At 41.8% G+C, this 22,600-nt stretch overlaps 1 protein-coding gene across 1 annotated transcript in view; it reads left to right on the top strand.

Moving 5' to 3' along the window:
- The window catches only part of LOC140188529 (calmodulin-binding transcription activator 1-like), a 1,232,669-nt gene that overhangs the window by 1,055,271 nt on the left and 154,798 nt on the right, over positions 1–22,600 (top strand). Inside the window, exon 6 of the mRNA XM_072244898.1 lies at positions 1,563–1,716. Within this exon, the coding sequence (XP_072100999.1) occupies positions 1,563–1,716 (154 nt within the window). The remainder of the gene's footprint in view (positions 1–1,562; positions 1,717–22,600) is intronic.

Raw genomic sequence — 22,600 nt, 5'->3', positions numbered from 1 at the left:
CTATAGAAAATGTATAGCCTTGCAGGCCAGTATTATTCTGGCCACTTTCTCTTTGGGGTCATATATAAACCTTTTAATAATACAGATACTAGAACTCTAATTAAAAAAATACAAGTCTTTTCACAACAACTGTGGTTTGTGGCTGAAGTGTTTGCCCAAGCGTATTTCACTGCAGCTACTGCCAATCATAGGGTATCTAGATGGAGTTTTGCACCTTAATGTTGCCATTCAACAGCTGGCTCAAAGGAAAATAAGCAACACACACAAAATGCTGAAGGAACTCAGCAGACCAGGCAGCATCTATGGAAAAGAGTAAGCAAACTTTGAATCAACTAGATTCTCATTTCCCTCTAGGTAATTGGAAAAGAAAACCTCCCCTTGCTCAAATTCGGGAATGAAATTGCAGGCAGAAATAAGATCAGTACTTTAACAGGACCTCCCAGTCCGATAGCCCCCAAAACTTAGGGTAGCAAATGTATAGGAACATGTGTAGCTCCTTCCTAGAGAGTGTACGTTCTGGGAATGTATCGCTGTTTCTTCATCTTTGTAATCAGAAATCTGGAACTCATCTTCCAGGAGCAGCTGTAACACAAGGAGTGCAGCATTTCAAGGAGGTGTCTTGCTACTGCCTTCTCAAAGGTGATTAGGAACAAGTAAGAAATGGTAGTTTTCCCAATGCTGCCCATGTTTCTGAAACAAGAAATAAATGAATACTTTAAAAATAGAGCATTTGACAAACTGAATGATACTCCCCAGCAGGAGTCAGGGTTACTGATGAAGACATCAATATATTAAAGTTTTCTTTTTGGTGGATACAAGTTATCTCTCCATTATCTCCAGCTTGCAGTTTGAGAGCCAGCACCTTTAGATGTGATATAGATGGTCTTCAACAATGCAACTCCAGCATTTGGGCAAGGCCAGGATAAACCCTGCCCACAATACTGAAGTATTGCCAGTTCCAGCTAAGCTTCACACTTGGCTTAGCTAGAACTGTTTAAGTATCTGTGATGTTTGGATGATTGCAATATCCTGCCCATCCTTTCTTAAGAATATTTGTGTTTCTCCAGATGTGGTTTCATCGGCACCCATAAAGTTACATGAAAAATTATCTACTTTTATTCTCTATATCTCTTCCATAAAATTACAATATGAAGCTCAACCAGCTATGCACCCTAAGCCCCACCCACCCTTATTTATTTTAATATGGTGTGTTTCTCACTTTAACATTTCATAAAGATAGTCACCACCCAACAAACCATTTAACAGTTTCCCCTGATACTTACTTTGAGTGTATTAGCAAGCTGATTTTTTAGTACTTTAGAATCTGCTTCCATCTTCCTTTTGTGCGGGAGAGTCCAGATCTCAGCAACTGATTGTATGAAACAAAATTGCCCTCCTGTTCATTTTTAGTCTGAAGCTATTCCTGCGACTGTTGGATAAATGGACCAGAGTTGAAGTATTAATTTTAGAGTACTTGATTGTTTACTGGATCAAATTCTTCTCTTTTTGGTTCAGCCACAAAGTCTAATTTTTTATTCTGATCTTTTTTATGTCTCCCACAGAATCCTGATATTGTATTGGTCCATTACCTGAATGTACCAGCCATCGAAGATTGTGGAAAGCCTTGTGGTCCGATACTGTGCTCCATCAACACTGACAAAAAGGAGTGGGCTAAGTGGTCAAAAGAGGAGCTGATCAGCCAGCTCAAACCCATGTGTGAGTGTTAGCTTCAGCAATAATTTCAATTTTGTTACTTAAAGTGGCGTTGTTCATTGGAGAGTTGCCCTGGTGTCAAAAGGGATCTGGGACACTACTGCCAGCAAATCCTGGAGGAAAATAGAACTGAAATGTATACATTTAAAGATTTTATTCTTTGACATCTTATGTTCAAAAATGTTGGGCATGAAAAATATGTCTTTTGGCTGATAACAAAGCACCAGTCAGTTGAGTAACGAAGAAACTATTTGTTTTTAGATTGGTTGCCCCCATGAAAATGGGCATGATGGTATACCAATCGTCAGAGAATGATGGCTGCTTGGGACTAAGAAACTATGTGGTGAAACCTCCAGGAATTTATCATTTCACACTTGGCAACTTGAAATGAGGAGGGTTTGAGGGAAATGGAGGCAGGCTGAGGTGCATTAACTATGAGGATCTCTCTTGCCTCCAATTCCGAAGTTTGTGAGCTTGAATCCCATTGCAGAGACTTGAGGACATAATCCAGACTGACACCACAGGGAGTGCTATACTGTCAGAGGTGCCATCTCTCAGACGAGGTGATAAGCTGAATTCTGGTCTATCTGACTGTGGTTGGATGTAGAACTAAGACCCAATGGCATTGTTTTGAAGGGTCGTGGAAAAATTATCCAAGATAGCAATGCTGACATCTAGAAGATGTATTTCAAAAATAAGACAATAGGCTATGTACCAGGAAGGTACGCTATGTGCACGGATCTCAAATGCAGTATGAATCGCATCATGAAGGAAGAAAATGTGGAAAAGGGAGGAATATAAAATTGAATTAAAGAAAAATGACATGCAGGCTGTACCGAATGAGTGCCTTTGTTTCCTTGCGGGAGTCTTTGAGAAAATGTCGTGAGGGAAAGAACAGGCTGAGAACAGAAAATGCAGCTAAACAGCAAGTAGCTTAATGTTCTGTGATGCCACGCACCATTTGCAACCCTGTAATAAGACACAACTGCCTTGAACTGCTATGGAAAGCGTTCCTGTGTAAAAAACAGGTTTGATGAAAATTCTGATAGGACGATGGGGAGGAGGGGAGGGGGTACAAATAAATACATAGACTTCAGAGGAGAAGGGAAAGAGCACACCGGGGGCATGGAACCTGACGCAGACACTTGCTTCTTTTAACGCAGGCGATTTATAACAGCAACAAGGGAATTGACAGAAAATGTAATTCGGAATGGGCCTGAGCTTATTCACCAGTGCATTGTGCATCCTTTTTCCATCTGGCCTGTTTGCTTTGGAAAAACAATGCTGCATGCATGCCACCTGCTGGATTTCTAGTATCATTACAGAGCAAGATAAAGAGAAATTCACAGATGTACAGAGCATCATGCAAGGGAAAAAAAGAAAATGCTGGAAAGGCAGCATCTGCTGTGAGAAGATCAACCGTGTTCCTCTATGCAGTGATGGCATCTGGCCTGCTGAGTCGTTCTGACATAGTTTTGTTTTTATCCCATATTTGCAACATCTGCAGTTTTTTGCTTTTCATACATAATACAAATGTGCATACATGGAACTGTCATTGTTGGGCAGACCTGCAAGGTGAGATTCACAAACATAAGTTATTTGGGAGAGATTAATGAATACCTTTCTCTGGTTTTGGAAGAGGTGGTTGAGGAGTTTGCCAGTCCTTTTTATTTTGCCTTCTTTCTGAATTTCCTTTTTCTTGATTCCTCCCTCATTCTTTTCAGTATCAGTAACATTAACAGAGGAGCAGCCATCCCTGCATTCAGAACGGTAATGAAATTTCTGCAGTTACCTCTGGATGTCAAAAAGTAATGAACTCGGGCCCTACTACAGGCACCTGAGTACAAAATTCAACCTGGCACTCAGTGTAGCAGCTAGTGTTTCATTCACCACTGAGGTGCTACTTTTCAGATATTTTATTAAAGTAAAATATCTGAGCACTATTCTGGAACTGGGGAACTATTTTGACAGTATTTTGAAGAATTGGAGAAGAGATGCTTCCATATTCATGGGTCGGTATTGATCCATCAAATAGAACCTAAACAGATTAACACATACAAAATAGTGGAGGAACTCAGCAGGTCAGACAGTATCTATGGAAAGGAATAAACAATTGATGTTTTGGGCTGAGACCCTTCATCATGAAATAGATTGTCTAGAATTATCATTGCTTATCATTGCAAACATCACTAAAATAAGTTATCTAACAATATCTTTATTATTTTGGGCAGAAATCGACAGCCAAGATTGCATCATTTCAAAAAATACTTCATAGGCTGTAAAACACTTCAGAATTGTGCATCTGACTGAAGATAATTGGCCACCTCTGTCAGGATCTTCAGTTAGATATACAATGTTAATAAAACGTTCTGTGTGGCAGGCTTGCACTTCTCCACGAGTGAAGAGCTCACAGCATCATCGCTCAGGGAGGGAGCAAGTTGTGCATTACCATGTAGGATCCTTTTCAAAGCTGGAGATTTGGTATCTCTGTGCACACAGAGATGTTTGCAAGCAAGCTACCAATATTTGATATTGAGAAGTCAGAAGCCCGTAGTTTACTTGCAATACGAAGGCTATGGAGAGGATGGTTCATTATGAGTCTCATCAAAAGGGTAATGACTAAATGCTCCCAAGGTTCACCTGAATAAGCAGCAGGCTGAAAGAGCTGAGGTGCTTTAGCACACAGAATGACTGAGGTTTAGAGATAACACATTTCCAGATAGGGAGATTCTAAGAAAATTAATTATTCAAATAAAGAACTAGCATTTGCAGAATGTCCTTGATGACATCTCAAAGTGCGTACATTTCGTAAAGAGATGCGATCACAGTGCTGGAAATATGTCAGCTAATTTGTACACAATGACCTCCCACAATTCTTAACTGCAGTTTGATAATGATCAGAGAAATGTTGGTCTAAGACATGGAGAGATCTACCAAGGTGTTCTTTGCATTGATACTTTGGGATGTTGCCCATGCACTTAATGGCCGTGAGTCCTTGGTTAATGTCCCTTTTGAAAGCTGAGTCTACTGAAGCTGACATGTGACTCACTGTCAGCTAGCACATGGAGACATGGGTGGAAACGGTGAGCTCAATCTTCTAGGGTGAAGTGATCGAGCAGAGCCGTAGGACAGATATTGGGGCAATTATATTCCGAACAGAACACCAGAAAAAAGAACAAGTAGTTTGGCAGGCAATTTTCTCATGATCATGCTGTCCCTTTAAACAGTAGTAGCAACAAAAAAAAATTAAACTGACATTTACCATTGACCTTGTCTCCATGGAGATGAACAGAGAATGTCAACAACTTGTCAGAAATGTAATAGAATGAAAACAAATGAAAGGTGTATAAATGCATTTATATTGTGGCTGCACATAGGTCTCTAGGTAATACTGCCATTTCTCTCAGTTGCTTTGACATTCACCTTACCTGCCACATAACCAATTTCATTAGATGGACTTTGAGCTGTGTGTTACAAAGAACACAAGGAGCAGGAGTGGGCAATTCAGCCCCTGGAATCTGCACCACCTTTCACTGAGGCCACGACTGAGCTGTGATCCAACTCCATTTATCCGCCTTTCCCTGTGCTCCTTAATACCTTTCGTTGTCAAAAATTATCAATCTTCGAAATATTTAAATTTAGCGACTGCCTTGAAATAATTTGTCATTTGCGGAGGTGGAGTGAGGATTGTGATTCCTGTGCAATGGCAGAACTGAGTGTGAGACCCATCAGTGTGATTGTGAAGGTAATAAACACCCTCTATCTTATTTTCATATTTGTTTCACATCCTGATCCTCCCTTGGTCCTTTCAATTTGATCTAAAATAGTCTTGGTAAATCTGGGTCTTGGTAAATCAGTTGGATAATCACAACAGCAAATGTGAGGAATGTCATTCAATATCTGTATTGTGTGGTTGTTGACAGGAAAAATGTCAATTTTTAATTGTTCATCATTTCTTGGATATAAGAATTGCTGATAAGGTCAGTGCATACTTGAAGAAATCTGTGCTCATGGCCTGTTTAGATGGTGGTTTGGCACATCCTGTCAAGCTTCCATGGGTCTGATTGTCACATAATAGTTCACGGTTCAGGGCTTCCATCAAACAATTGTTGTGATTCACATCTTACCACTCTATTGCCCTGCCAACATTGGGCTCATATTGAATCAGTTCCCCCTCAAAAAGGCATTCCTCTCTGGACTCTCAGCAATATGGCTTTCCAGATTGGCTTCTAGGGGGTACTTTCAGGGGATGGCCAGCATATGGATTCTGTTTATGTAGTCTAGGGGGTAGGATAGTTAGCTTCCAGTAACTCTGATGACAGAAAAGACCTGGTTTTCAGTTACAATGAAAAATTCTTGCTTTCTGTCTGATGCCAGCTATGCCTGGAATAGCTTGCCAATGTTCAGTTTCTTTTGCTTTTTGTAGACCCTATACTGAAGACTCTTTACATGTATATAATCAATCTGAAAATTGATAACAAGCTACATAAAAAGATATATGAACAAAAGATCAAAAGTTTGACTGAAAGGGTATCTTATAAAGAGCACTAAGGAGAGATGAGGGGAGATTGAAGGAGGGACTTGCAGTGTTTAGGAACAAGACGTCAAAGTCAGGTTACTAATGCGGCTTAGAGAGTGGGAGATGGATGGTGTTTACCCATGAATTTGACCAGATGTCTTCAGTAATACAGTATATGAGAGTTGCCAGGGTCTGGATTTCTTTTTGACAGTACAGTAAGACATTGTTATGTTTAATGCTAACACCCAGTCCAGTTCTGAAAGGGTAGTAGTCTGGTTTGCACCCAGGACAAATGTAATATATGGGCCTGCATATTTTCTTGAAGAACCTCATCCAATTTAGCATAGCTCCTGACACTTTGCTCAAATCGTCAATGAAAGACATCAGCCTGAAAGCCATTTCCACATTGGCTGCCGTATAGTAGCAATACATAGGATCTAGAGACTGTGTAACAGAAGGTGACAGCTCCCACTTTACTCAAATGGACAAGTCCTGATCAATAAGATACATGCCAGGCAGGGGAACTCGCATATCAGGGGAGCCAGGAACCCTTGGCAGATCCATCATGACAAGAGCCTGTAGTTATTGACAGGGTTGACTGTACAGCAATGCAGAAAAATAAATTGATAATCTCACATTGTTTGTCAGGATGATCTGCACATCATTGTTTACACCAGTGAAGTGGAGATACTCACAGAATTTGGAGCTCTGAGTCCTTGAGGCATGACACCACTAGTCAGGAAATTCAAATGCATTTTAATCCATTAAATCAGGGGATCCAAACCTGGGGTCCATGGTATAATAAAGGTTGGGAACCCCTGCATTAAATGAAAGGGATCAGTGATTCATTAATTTGTGTGTAATAATCAATGCAGGTACATCTGAAGGACTTTGTGCTTCATCTCAAGTCCACCAGATGATTGGAGTATTGTGGTTAAGAATTGTATTGTAGAGAGGGGCTCTTGATTTGGTTTTGGGAAATGCATTTACTGAGTGTCTTACAAAAATCTTCTGTCTTTTAAGGAGTTTCTGAAATCCTTTGACCCAATGACTGCTCCTTCTGCTCAACTTGGAGATAGGACTGTGGATATTGAGCAGGGACATCTCCCCAGTAGCTATCTCTCTCCCACTTGTTTTGCTCTTGATGCTCTTTAAGAAGCTATCCAGTCAGGTCCCCAGAAGTGAGATGAATGTCCCTTTTAATACTGTTAGCAACAACAAAGTTATGTGACATTGCCCTAGTTTTAAACAGTCACAATTTGCATCATTGAGCTCCAATTTATGGCGGAAATGCATCTTACACAAATAATGACATCACCAGATGTTCATGTGACACTGAAAATTTGTTGGCTGTGCCAGTGTGAATATTTCATGGAAGTTCTTACCCAATTTTGTGAAGGTTGCTCAATCCACTCTGGCTTAAACTGGATGTTTGCATAATTTACGTGGAAAAAGCAGGAAATGGATCCAGTACTGGGAACAGGCCTTCAGGAAATTTCCTTTGCGTCTTCAGGTCAGCACACAGATGCAGAGGTGTATCTCAGGTCACCAAGTACCCGTGTACCTGACTGCAACCTCTGGCCTCAACCTTTTATATCTAATGCTCAGCTTACTGCCGAGGGCCTGCTCCTATGCTGCATTCGAGTTGCAAAACTTCTAAGGCATACAGGAGGCAAGAACTGGGCAGTGATTACATAGAAAATGTAGCCATTGCAGATTAGAACACAGGATCTGTGCATGTTTATTGATGCACAGAGCTTATATGTATACATTGGAACATCGAGTCTGTGCATATAAATGAGCATATGGTCCCTGTGTGCACACAAGGGCACACTGGGCCTTTGGTATGCATACTGGAAGTTGTGCACTCTATTCAGATCACTGAAAATCAGTATGAGATCCTCAGAAACTTGAGCCTGTAAATTGAATAGATTGTCAAAAAGCAGACATCCCACCTCTCCCGGAAGTTCCGGGAGTCTCCTGCATTTTAATAGTGGCTCCCTGATGCCTGCAAATTATATACAATATCAATTTTTTTGAGAGCGAGCGAGAGAAAGCAAGACAGAACGTGAGAGCGACCACGAGAGAGAGAGAGAGTGTGAGAGTGTGAGCGAGGGAGGGAGAGAGAGCGCGAGTGAGAGAGAGAGCGAGAGCGCGCCATGGCAGAGTGTTCCAAAAAATATACAAAATGTACGTCATCCCAGACTACACTAAAGTGTACCCCTGTCTAATAGGAGTAAAAATAATGACAGTATTGCTCGCTGCACTGTTTGCAACAGTGACTTTTCTATTGCCCATGGTGGGTTAAGACTGTAAAAGACATGTTGAGGTGAGTTTAACAGGTGTCATTCGTTCATTAGCATAGCTAACGTTATTTAAACTAGCTGGCCAGCTGCTAAGGAGCTACTCTATTGCAGACATCCCACCTCTCCCAGAAGTTCTGGGAGTCTCCCACAAATTGATGGTGCTACCTCCCTGAAATGAGTTTTTGCAGGGTGGGATGTCTGAAAAAGGATCTTGTGCTTTCCCAGCCTATATGACGAATAAACTCTTCTCGGGCTTCCAGCCAGGTACAGTTATCAATTTCAACCAACGTTTCGATGACAAGCTCTGCATCATCCTTAACGAAGACGGCAGAGTTTCTCATCAAAACATCTGTTAAAGTCGATACCTGTACATGGCTGGAAGCCCAGTAAGAGTTTATTGTGAATAGATTGTCACTCTTTTTTAACCCTCAAATCTTGTAATCATTGATTTAATCCAGAGAAGATTGCACTAACAATAACTTCTGGGAGAAATCAGGGTCAGTGCATGCACCATGGAACATAGGACTTAGGTGTGTATATTGGAGCCTAGAACTCTGGGCAGGAGCCAGGACATAGAGGCCGTCCCTGTGCCCCAGTATGCAGGCTTATTCCAGATGGTGCATTTGCTTCAACAATGGATTACATCAGTTAGCGCATGTGGTCTTCAAAGTCTCATGGCCTGCATTGTGGAAAAGTTCCCATGAATAGCAGGAGGCCTCACTCTAAACCAGGCCAGTTGGTTTCCATTCAACAATCAGTCTCAGCTGAGCTTGCCCTTAGATGCCCCTTGAAACAGTGAATAGCCAATGAGAACTGAGTAACACAGTCCCTTAATAACACCTGTCTAATGACTTTTGCCCTTCTTAAAGAACATGCGAGTCAAAGCAGGTCAGCAGGATGGTTCTTTATTATACACAGGATCACAGTCACTGAGCTGACACTACCCATGGCCTCTGTCATTCCATAATTCCCTTCCCTTACTGATGTCTAACGAAATAGATACTGCACTGCTGTTGGAAACGTTGCACTTAAACTGCTATTGATCCAGAATCAAGCTGCAGAGAACAATGGCTAAGAACGTACTCAACCCATTTGATAAGAAGATTTTTATGGTTAATTTCATAACTGAAAATTAGCTGGCTCGGGATTTCAGCCTCAGCTTATTCAAATTCAGCAAGCACATCTGCCTGATGTAAATATTTTCTCTGTCACAATTTCTGGAGTTAAGGTGTGACAGTCTATTCCTTGTGAAAGAATGTAGTTGTGATATGACAGGACATTTCAAATAATGTCAACACTTCGGCTGTTTAATGCAGGCAGTTCATTAAAAGGACTTTGTCTTCACCTTCAGAATAAATCATCACAGCTGCTTAGAATGGGTGCATTTTTAAGTACCCTCCTCCCAATAGTCATAGGTGGGAGAAGGGTATTACTTTAGGACAGGACACACAATTGAGTAACAGTAGCTCTTGTGGTGGAATAGTTAGGCCTGCAAATGAGATTAATAGATTTTTTTTTTTAGTATTCACAGAACTAAGATGGGCAGATGGAACTAAGACATAGTTCAACTGTTCCTTGTGGAGTCGAGTCCCACATTTGCATGACTCTCTGGCTAAAGGAATTTCCTCAGGATTCATAATTGCAAACTGGGAAAACACCTTTTCAATGCCTAACATACATGACTTTTAACATTACTCCTTAGCTTTTCATTTTTCAGAGGAAAATTACCAACTTGTTCATTCTTTCATGATAAATATTATTTCAGAGACCAATACCCTGTAAGTACTTGTTGAACATGCAACCTTGTCAAAGCCCTTGCTAAAGTTCATGTAGGCAGCATCCATCACCCTGCCCTAATCAGTCCTCTTGGTGGCTTCTTCAAAAAAGCTCAACCAAATTTGTGAGACTAGATCTCCCATGAATAAAACCACACCAATTATCCCTAATCAGTCCTTACTTTTTCCAGATGCAAATAAATCTTGTCTGTCAGAATCTTTTCTAATATCTCTCCCAGCCCTAATGTAAAACTCACTGGCCTGTAATTCCCTGGCTCATACCTGCTGCCTTTCCTGTCCTCCAGCCTTCCAGTATCTCACCTGTGACTAATGAAGACATGAAAATTTCTGCTGGGATTCCCTTGCTTCCCTGGGGATACACCTAGTCAGCCACCTGGGATTTATTCATCTTGATGCATTTGAAGACCTCCAACACCTCCTTCTTCATATTGTTCTCGTGCTCTAGAATATCATTGTTCCTTCCCCTAAGGTCGATACTCACCAATATGCTTACCAACAGAACCATTCTATGACAGGTACCATAGCATCTGTCATTCACTTGACCCCGAAACACCCAGAAAATAAGGACACTTATGTCAGAATGCTGTTTCTGGATTTCAATTTGGCTTTCAACACTATTGTCCCACCTTGGTCAAAGTACACCGCTGTGCAACTGGGTGTTGGACGTCCTAACCAACAGACCTCAGATAGTCAGGATGTACAACTACTCCTCCCTCCCCATTACCCTCAACACATGTGCCCCCCAGGCAGTGCGCTGAGCCTATTGCTGTACACTTCGCTCACACGAGACTGCACGGCCAAACATCCGAGCAATCACTTCGTCAAGTTTGTTGATGACATAACAGTGGTGGGGCTCATCACCAACAATGATAAGATGACCTGCAGAGAGAAAATGGAAGAGCCTGGTGCTAGGAAAATAACCTCTTCCTTAATGTCACCAAAGGAGATGGTTATCGACTTCAGGAAAATTCGTACCACTCACACCCTGCTTTACATTGGTGGCACGGCAGTGGAAACTGAGAACAGTTTTAAACTCCTGAGAGTGCACATCACACACAACCTCTCATGGTCCAAAAACACATCCTACCCAGTCAAGAAAGCTCACCGATACCTCTACTTTCTGAGGAGATGGAAGAGAGCTGGACTTTGCACATCCATATTTACATCATTCTACAGATGTGCAGTAGAGAGCATCCTAACAAGTTACATCCCAGCATGACATGGAAACTGCACTGCAGCGGACAGGAAGGCTCTACAACGAGTAGCTAAGACTGCCGAACACATCACTGGCATCAGCCTACTTCCCGTTAGGTAACAGAAAAGGCCCAGTATACCATGAAATAATAATAATGGGGGACGAGGAGATGGCAAATGAACTAAATGAGTATTTCGCATCAGTCTTCACTGTGGAAGACACCAGCAGTGTGCCAGATGTTGAAGGGTGCAAGGGTAGAAAAGTGACTGCAGCTACTATTGCAAGGGAAAAGGTGCTCAAAAAGCTGAAGGACCTGAGGGTACATAAGTCACCCCTCCAGATGAACTGCACACTATGGTTCTGAAAAAGGTAGCGGTAGAGATTGTGGAGGCCTTATATATTTCAAAATCTTTCAAAAATCATTGGACTCTGGCATGGTGCCAGAGGACTAGAAAATTGCAAATGTCACTTCATTCTTTTAGAAAGGAAGAAGGCAACAGAAAGGAAATTATAGGCCAGTTAACCTGACCTCAGTGGTTGGTAAGATGTTGGAGTCAGTTGTTAAGGATGAGGTTATGGAGTTCTTGGTAACACAAGACAAGACAGGAGAAAATCAGCATGGTTGCCTTCAGGGAAAATCTTGCCTGACGAACCTGTTGGAGTTCTTTGTGGAGATTACATTGTAGGATAGATAAAGGGGATGCAGTGGATGTTGTATATTTGGATTTTCAGAAAGCCTTTGACAAGGTGCCACACATGAAGCTGCTTACCAAGCTAAGAGCCCATAGTACTGACTGATCGGTAGGAGCCAGCGTTTGTGAATAAAAGGATCCTTTTCTGGTTGGCTGTCAGTGACTAGTGGTGTTCCGCGGGAGTCGGTTGTTGAGACCGCTTCTTTTTATGTTGTATATCAATGATTTAGATGATGGTATAGATGGCATTGTTGCCAAGTTTGCAGATGATACGAAGATTGGTGGAGGGGCGGGTAGAGTTAAGGAAACAGCCTACAGAAGGACTTAGGCAGATTGGGGGGGGGGGGGGAACGTCAAGGGAAGGAATGTTGACTCAGACCATGAGAGGCCTGCGTCGGGCATTTTCATGCCTTACAAGGCGCAGATTGGAAGTCTGTGTGGGGCGCCACTCCTCGCACAGACTAGAGCAATGTGTGATTAAGTGCCTTGCTCAAGGACACAAACACGCTGCAACGGCTGAGACTCGAACTAGCAACCTTGAGATAACTAGACAAACACCTTAACCACTTGGCCACAGATTAGGAGAATGGGCAAGAAAACAGCAAATTAAATATAGTGTTGGAAAATGTAAGGTCATATACTTTGGTAGAAGAAATAAATGTGCAGACTATTTTCTAAATGGGGAGAAAATCCTAAAATCTGAGATGCAAAGGGACTTGGGAGTCCTTGTGCAAAACACCTGAAAGGTTAACTTGCAGTTAGAGCTGGTGGTGAGGAAGGCAAATGCAATGTTAGCATTCATTTCAAGAGGTCTAGAATACAAGAGCAGGGATGTGATGCTGAGGCTTTATAAGATACTGGTGAGGCCTCACCTTGAGTATTGTCAACATTTCTGGACTCCTCATCTAAGAAAAGATGTGTTGGCATTAGAGAGCGTTCTGAGGAAAGTTCACAAGGATAATTCTGAGAATGAAGGGATTATCATCCGAGGAATGTTTGGTAGCTTTGGGTCTAAATGCTGGAATTTAGAAGGATGAGGGGGGATCTCATTGAAACCTTCTGAATGTTGAAAGGCCTAAACAGGGTAGATGCAGAAAGGATGTTTCCCATGGTGGGTGAGTCTAGGACAAGAGCACGCAGCCTCAGGACAGGGGTGTCCATTTAAAACAGAGATGCGGAGAAATCTCTTTAGCCAGAGGGTTGCTTTTGAATTGAAAGTTTCTGGTCCTGGTTGAGTTGAATGAAGGCTATGCAGATGCACTCTGTGTAGACAATCTGATTGCAATATATTGGTAGCAACTCTCTGGCTTCTGAGAAGGTTATAGAATTAAACTCAGTGAAGGGTGACAGATTGCAGGCATTGGCCTCTGGGTGTTGCATGCAAATTTCTTTTGAGTTCTTTGGCATATACAATATGCAAATTGCCTATTTTTTTTTAAGATATATGTAACAAAAAAATCACTTTATAATATGTCTGTAAGCTGTTGCACTGAATAGCAAACACTGGTGCTGCAGCTTCGGTACTGATTTGTAATAAACTCATGCACACATATCCTCGCCACAGTTCGGTGATTTGAAAGGGAGAGGGATATCGGGAAATCTTTCTGCATCAGACTTCGAGTACATCCTGCTCCCATGAACAGACCGTGCTATATTTAGCCACTTGGGTTAAAGGAGATATATTGCCAAAGGACTCCCTTGTTGAAACTGCCCTGGTTTCCATGTGTACAGGTTGTACAGCAAGAACATATTTATTCACACATTCTCTGCCCAGTTCTGAAGGCACTGGGAAAAAGCTTTTTTGCTTGGATTTTGTTTCTTGTATCTCTCAAAAGCAATGAAAATCCAAGGGTCCACTGTCAACCCTTCCTCCCATTCCCTAAAGCCTCTGGTTTTTGATTTTATGTCACTTCTCTCCCACATCTTCTCCTTGTGCCTTCTGTGTAGTGAGGAACAATGTTAGGGATAATAATTAAAATCCTTTGAATCACCCTGGTGTCTATTGTTCATGAGGCTGACAGAGAGCTTGTGGCGCAAGGTGGAATGCCTGCTTGTGGGAATAGGAAACCAAGCTCTTTCGAAAAGGGAGAGAGACTATGCTGGGTACTGGCGGGGGGAGGAAAACAGAACCCTCCCTTAGTGTGAAACTATAGGAGAATTTGACCTGGTGGTAGTGGGGTTCAATAGTTCAATTTAATATCAAAGAATGTATACAATATACAAGCTGAAATTTTTACTCCTCTCAGACATCCACAAAACAGGAAAAAAAAACCTCAAGAATGAATAACAGAAACATCAGAACCCCAGAGGTGCAAACTAATCTGATAATGAGGAGCAAATTATGCCTGTACTTTGGGGGTTAATCATTGTCTAAAGTGGCTTAGATCCTACAGATATAATACTGCAATTACTAATCTATATTATGGTTGCTGAGTTACTAGCATTAGTCTCCGAGACCCTGGAGTACAGAGGGGGAGAATGCATCAGTCAAGGTTCCTATTCAGAGATGCTCATGTGTGGATATTGTCAGAGATGTGGATAATGCTTAGTTGTGATACCTTCCTTAGTCAATATGGCTGCCTTCCACTTTCAGCCGACAGGAGACACGAAAAGAAAAAGAACAAAACTCTATAAAAGTGAAAACACAAGGGAGATTGTTAACTAAAAAATGGGGCGAAATACCCACACATACAGTAAGATCCATAGGGAAGTGAAAATTCAAACACTCTTCAGGTATTAATTCATGACTATGGAGACAAACTGAGATTTCTGCTCCTTATTTTCTATCAAATAAAGGAGCAATGAACTATAAATATGAGCATTCATGAATAATAGATTATCTACAACTTACTCAGACCCTGCTGAGAATGTCGTGTTCAGTCATGTTTGGAGCCCTGGATTGGATTGCTATACAGCACTCCTGTTGAGATTGATTAAATGCTGTTGGTACAACTCAGGGTTCATTCAGGATGTCAGTTGTGGCCAATTGTAAACTATGTCACTCCCCCCACCCACTCATGAACCCCCCACAGGCTACCACGATGGGTTGCTGAAAACAGACAAGCTATAAATCAGACATAAAAGGGAGGGGTTAGAAGTAATTACTGAGACTGACAAACAGTGTTTCATACAGACTGGGACGGATGCTACTCACTGTTCTCAGGAACCAGAACAGAAATTCAGAATCTGCTGATGACACAGCGTTATGAGGGGGAGAGTGTAGTTTAATATAGAGGAACAGTGGGATTGACTACTAGAAAGCCTTAATGGGTTTGCAGAATGGGGGTATGACTGGCAGGTGGTTTTCATACAGCTAGAAATCAGTAATCCAGGAATTCAGAAGTGCAGTACTATTTATTACACTGCCTTGTATCTCAAAATTGTTTATTTTCTGAAGTGCTATGCGATTGTGACCATTTTCAATTTTTCAATCTATTTTTTCAGGACCTGTGTGTCAGTGACAAAGTTGGCATTTATTGCACATCCCTACTGCGCTTGAGAAGGTGATGATCAGCCCCCATTTTTGATTTTTGTATTCCTTCTGATGAAGGAACATTGAGCTACCAGCCTTGCCCTCCCTCAGCCATGTTTCTGAGATTGCAACACTGTCTTCATCCTGTGAGCTGATCCAAGGTCTCAGCTCATCCATATTACTTGTGAGGCTGTTGAGCCTACCTGCCCTTTCATGCTTCCATACCCGTCTCTGTTTGTACTGCCCACCGGACTTACTTGATCGATTTTCTACATACGAGTCTGACTCCCCACTGGCTGCACTATCATTTGGGTTCAATCAGTTTAAACCCTCTTTAGTAGCATTAACAAACTACAGAGTTATTGGTCTCCCTCTCCCCCCCCCCCCCACCACCACCTTCTGGTTTAGGTGCAATCAGACCTTCCTGTACAGGTCACCTTCTGCAAGAAATCCCGCTGATCCAAATACTTGAAGCCCATCACCCTGCACAAGCTCCTAATCTACAAATTCAGCTGCCCTACTTTTCTATTCCTATGCTCATTAGAAAATGGCAAAGGGAGTAGTCCTGAAATTTACAACCCTGGAGTCCAGTTTTTCACTTTTCAACCTAACTCCCTAAATTTGCATTGTAACACCTCATTTCTCTTCTTGTCTATGTTGTCTAACCAACATGGACTGCAACTGCTGGCTACTTAACCTCCCTTTACACGATGTTCATTACAAGGAGTGGGATAGTAAAATTTCTGTACATGTTATCATTGAAAAAGCAGGAGATCCTGTTTGTCTTGGCGGGCTTAAAGATGGACTGGTGAGATGGATTTCCAGCTGCTATAGTTTCAAGATTATTTATTGTCATTCTTCAGTGTAAAGGAGAATGAAATGATTGTTACGCTGGATCCAAAGCAGCATAAAAAACACAATAAGCATAAAGAACATAATTTTAAAAAACAAAACAAAACACAATAAATATAAATATAAAAACAATCCTATAAAGAGTGTACAAAGTACAGTTTGAGTGTGGCCATAGATGCATAAGATTATCTTGTATAAATAGGCTGATTGTATGTACATAGGGTGATGCTCAGTGCAGGAGTATCTGAACATAAGGTGACTGACAGGAAATGATAAAGTGACAAAGGAACTCTTCTAGGTAGCAGCAGGGCCTATGAAAACACAGTAAGACAGTGACAGTGACTGTGTCAGTGTAGGTATGAGGTGTGGAGTGAAAGTGTAAAGTGGCAGTGCATGGGGAGGATGAAAGGTGCAAAAGTCTGTGGAGAGGAGTGGTTGATGTACATGTAGTAGTGAGGGGTGGTGGGGGGGGGAGGGTTAATGGTGGGGATGTAAGTTAGCCTAAAGGCTTGTAGGAAGTAACTGTTATTGAATCTAGTGGTCCTGATGTGGATGTTGCGTAGCCTCATCCCTGATGGGAATGGGACAAACAGTCCATGAGCAGGGTTGGTACAATCCTTCATGATATTACTGGCCTTTATCCAGCACCTTTCTGTATAGATTTGTTCTTGATGGTAGGTGAGCCGGTGCCAGAGGCGAGGGGGAAGATTGCAGAGGCTCTGCCAGATTTTTAAATCTTTGTTGGCCACAGGTGCTAGATGATTGAAGAACTTCAAATGTGGTATCTTTTTTCAAGAAGGGCAAGCAGCAATTCCACTCCAGTGAGTCTAACATTAGCAATAGGAAAGTTAATGATAAAAAATTGATGGACAAGATAATTCTACACTTGGAATCGCAGGGCTTAATCAGATAATCAGCATGACTTTGGGTGGAGATCCTGCCTGACCAATTTAACAGAATTTTTTTGAAGTGGTAAAGAAATACATTGATGAGGACAGTGTGGTTGGTTTAACATGTGTTCTTCATTAAGGCCTTTGGCAAGGCCCAAAAGGTTAGTGCTCAGAGGATCAAAGGGATACTGTATTGGTAATTTGGATACTCAGAGGCTGGAGGGTTGTTTTAATGACTGGAAGCCCATGACCAGTGATATATCACAGGGATTTGATGCAGGAATCATTACTGTTTGTTGTATCATTAAAAATCTGGATATGAATGTAGGAGGTATAATTAGTAAGCTTGCACACTTCTTGAAAATGAATGGTTGTACCCTAGGAAGTATTGAGGAACTGACTAGCCTCAGTGTACAAGATCAAAGATCCCTGAATATGGCAGTGCAGGTATTTAAGATGGTGAAGAAGGCGTACAGTATACTTGCCTTCATTAGCTGGGACGGAGAATACAAGAGCCACGGAAGGTTACAACCTTAGGCCGCAAATAGAACGCTATGACAATTCTTGTCGCTGCAGTGTAGAAGGAGGTGCTTGCACTGGAGAGGAAATTTACCTGGGGATGAAGTATTTTAGTTATGAAAAGAGACTGGATATCCTAGGCTCATTTGCCTTTGAGTGGAACAAATTGAGAGGAAGTTATTAAGATTTACAAAATTCTCAGGGGAATAGAAAGGGTGATAGTAAGAGATATCTTCTCCATGACAGGGACATCTAAAACTAAAAGGCATATATTTAGGCTAAAGGGGAATCTAAGGAACAATTCTTTCACCAGAACATGGTTGGAATCTGGAGCCCATGCTGTCAGTGAGTAATGGAGGCAGTTGTTCTCAGAACACTTAAGAAGTTTCTATAAGAATACTTTCTAGAAGTTTCTAGATCACCAAAGCTAGAAGGCATATAGAGCAAGCAATGGTAAATGAAATTTGTAAGAATGGTTACTTGATTGTTGGCATGGATGTGGTCCTCCATGGGCCTGTTTCTGTGCTATGCAACTTTAAGGCTCTCTATCTCTCTGTGGAAGTGTAGTGTATGGTCAAGGAAAGAGAATACATAGTGTAGAGTCTTTGTAGAAATAGGTGGTACACAATCTTTAGGGGATCAGAGAGCACAGCCTGTGTGGGGAATATACAGTATATTTGTGAAGAGAATCTGCATACAGATTAAGATAGCAGTTTTCCTTGATGAGAAGGGTCTTTACAATAATCCATTTCTCATTTTCCATTAGTATGAGTGGAACAGAATTTCAGAAGTGATATAGAATATTAGATTAGATTATGAGGACACTCAGTCCTTGTTTATTGTCATTTAGAAATGCATGCATGCGTTAAGAAATGATACAATGTTCCTCCAGAGTAATATCACAAAAATAACAGGACAAACTAAAGACTAACACTGACAAGACCACATAATTATAACATATAGTTACAGCAGTGCAAAGCAATACCATAATTCGATAAAGAGCAGACCATGGGAACAGTAAAAAAAAGTCTTAAAGTTCCGATCGACTCCTGATAGTCCCCGATAGCAGGCGGCAGAAGGGAGAAACTCTCTCTGCCATAAACCTCCAGGCACCGACAACTGTTGATGCATTGGAAGCACCTGACCACAGCCGACTCCGAGTCCGTCCGAAAACTTCAAGCCTCCGACCAGCCCTTCGTCATCGAGCACCATCTCTGCTGAGCGCTTCGACCCCGTCCCAGCTGCTGAGCAACAAGCAAAGCTGAGGATTAGGGGCCTTCCCCTCCGGAGATTCTGGATCACACAGTAGCAGTGGCAGCGAAAAAGGCATTTCAGAAGTTTCTCCAGATGTTCCTCCATTCTCTCATGTCTGTCTCCATCAAACCAGGATTGTGCACGGCACCCTACTTGACAGATTACAGATATCATTCACCGGAGTGGTCGCGCAAGCTGTGTCGCACCACCATCTTCTCATTTAAGCTACTGATTAAAAATGAACCTCAAGGCTTCTCTGATCCACAGAGAATGAGGCAATATGTAATACATAGTCTGTAGGAGAAAATATAGTTTGCAGTCTATGAGGGGAATGTATTTTCACAGTCTATAGGTTTAAAGGTTTGAGCCATTATACATGGTCACTTTGGAGAGACAAGACTACTGCCGTGTGCGTTCATGAGTCCATGATGTGTGTAATAATTATCAGGGAGTCCATTCTCCTCTTGGCAATCAGAGTTTCAGCTGCCAAGCTCCACAGTTCAGGAATTCCCTTTCTAAACCTTTCCACTGCACCAAACTTCATACAATCTATGCTTTTGGCATGCCCTATTATCTGGCTTGGTATCATGCTTTATTGATAACAATCCTTAAGGAGTTTTCAAACAGCTTAATATTCTTCAAGATGCCATATAAATATAAGTTGCTGTTGTTGTGGGACTTCCAGACAGACCAGAGATGAGTGGGGAACAGTTTAACTTGTCAGCTAACTGTTCCCTGTTCTGGTGTATGGGTTCAAAGATTTTTATTTGTTCTGTTTCAATAGCTATTTTTCATCAGTGAACAGAATATGCATGTTTGCATTGATGGGACAGGTTAGCCTGTGGGGTCTAATCTCAGTGTTGTGCATTTTAAGCACATTATTTGAATTTGAAAGTTATTTCACTGGCAGTACTCTTTCATAACTTACCTGCCCATCCCATCCTCCAACCCCAGAGGGCTAACTGGATTGGTGGGAGATAAAAATGTGCAATCATTGTGGTGTACTTTCCATCAACTTTCTTACTGCCATAGTGCAATTAAGTTTTATTTTGACTGCCTATTATATTTATCCTCCTACTATCTCCATTTTTCAATTTACTGCTTTCATTCGTTTCATCCCTCAACCTTCTTCTGTTTTACTGGTGACTGCTGCCTTTCTGGCCCTGAATTACTATTTTCCTTAAAAAGTCACAAAAAAAATTACAGTGCAGAAACATGCCATCCATTCCAATAGGTCCTTGTCAGCCTTAATGCTTCCCAAGCCTCCACCCATTTTCTTTCCTTTTACTGCTACCAGCATAATGAGCTTCAGGTCCCTGGGTGTCATTATCCATGAGGACCTAACCTGGTTCCAGCATATCAATGCAGCTATAAGAAGGCAAGACAGAGGCTATATTTCATCAAAAGTTTGAGGAGATTTGGTTTCTCACCTAAAATACTCAAAAACATCTACAGATGTACCATGGAGAGCATTCTGACTTGCTGCATTACCCTCTGGTTTGGGGGGACTACTGCACTGGATCAAAGTAAGCTGCAGAGAGTTGTAAAATTAATCAGCTCTATCACGGGTACTAGTCTCCACTGTATCCAAGACATCTTCAGAAAGTGGTGCCTCAGAAAGGGGCGTCCGTCACTAAAGAACGCCACCACCTGGTACATGCCCTCTTCTCTTACCATCAGGAAGGAGGTATAGAAGCCTAAAGGCACACACAATGATTCAGGAACAGCTTCTTCCTCTCTGTCATCTGATTTCTAAATGGACATTGAACCCCATGAACACTACCTCACTACTTTTTTCTTTAATTTCTGTTTTTTACACGACTTATCTTAATTTAACTATCTAATATATACCTACTGTAATTCAGTCTTTTGTTTATTTATCCTGTATTGCATTATACTGCTGCTGCAAAGTTAACAAATTTCACGACATATGCTAGTGATAATAAACCTGATTCTGATACTAATATTTATTTCCTTCTTTCCTTGTGCCCAGTTATCCTTTAGCTGCCTAAATTTCTTCATGTACTACATTCCCATTATACATTGTTTTTAAAAAATTTCCTGATTCACTATGTAATTTATTAATAATTAACTTATATTTTTGATCTCTCCTCAAATGAAAACATCTTCTATCAGATATTTTGATAATTAAGGGCAAAGAACCTTGGTCTTTTTTCAGAGCTTTTATCCTTTCACCTCTGGGATAAGGACAATAACTTGCATTGCCATAGCAACTTAAACATAGGTTAAAGCAAACCAACAGAAGGTGTTTCATAGAGCTTTGAGCAAAAGCAGACTGCAAGACAAAAGAAAGATCGGTGGTGGTGGTGATAAACACTCGGTGGCCTTAAAGGAGAATCTTCGAGAAAGGGAAGGAAATGGATCGACAAGGAGGGAGAAATTAGTCTTTGACTGCAAATGCTAAATGTTCTTGAGTCACTCTGGTGAGTTGTACTCACTACTGCACATTTAATTACATTTAAGCCCCACAGCATCCCCAAGCCCCACAGGAAACGTCATCGTTTCTACAGTGCCGCTGGTCCTTTTGTTAACAACATTATGGGAGCATCTTCACCAAAAGGTTTGCAGTAGCTCAGATAGGTGACTCACTTCCACATTATGGTTGGCATTTGGGATGTATAATAAACATTGGCCTTGTCGGTGACAGCTACACCCCAAAAAACATAATTCAGCTGAATGTATGATAGTGAAAACAATTATTAGTTGATACTTGCACATGTAAAGATGCAAGAACATAAAATGTGCAAAAGCAGATTGGTCCCTTGATGAGGCTTTTCATTCCAGGACGAGGGAGATGTCCTCCTTTTTTAAAGAAAGGGGCTTCCCTTCCTCCACTATCAACTCTACTCTCAAACACACCTCCCCCATTTCATGTACATCTGCCCTCACTCCATCCTCCCGCCACCCCACTAGGAATAGGGTTCCCCTGGTCCTCACCTACCACCCCACCAGCCTCCGGGTCCAACATATTATTCTCTGTAACTTCCGCCACCTCCAACGGGATCCCACCACTAAGCACATCTTTCCCTCCCCCTCCCTCTCTGCTTTCCACAGGGATCGCTCCCTACGCAACTCCCTTGTCCATTCGTCCCCCCCATCCCTCCCCACTGATCTCTCTCCTGGCACTTATCCTTGTAAGCAGAGCAAGTGCTACACATGCCCTTACACTTCCTCCCTTACCACCATTCAGGGCCCCAGACAGTCCTTCCAGGTGAGGCGACACTTCACCTGTGAGTCGGCTGGGGTGATATACTGCGTCCGGTGCTCCCGATGTGGCCTTCTATATATTGGCGAGACCCGACACAGACTGGGAGACCGCTTTGCTGAACACCTACACTCTGTCCGCCAGAGAAAGCAGGATCTCCCAGTGG

Source organism: Mobula birostris, chromosome 27 (genome assembly GCF_030028105.1).
Source record: "Mobula birostris isolate sMobBir1 chromosome 27, sMobBir1.hap1, whole genome shotgun sequence".
NCBI classification, from domain to species: domain Eukaryota; kingdom Metazoa; phylum Chordata; class Chondrichthyes; order Myliobatiformes; family Myliobatidae; genus Mobula; species Mobula birostris.
The sequence above is the reverse complement of the archived record's forward strand: the minus strand, read 5'-3'. Positions and strand labels throughout refer to the sequence as shown.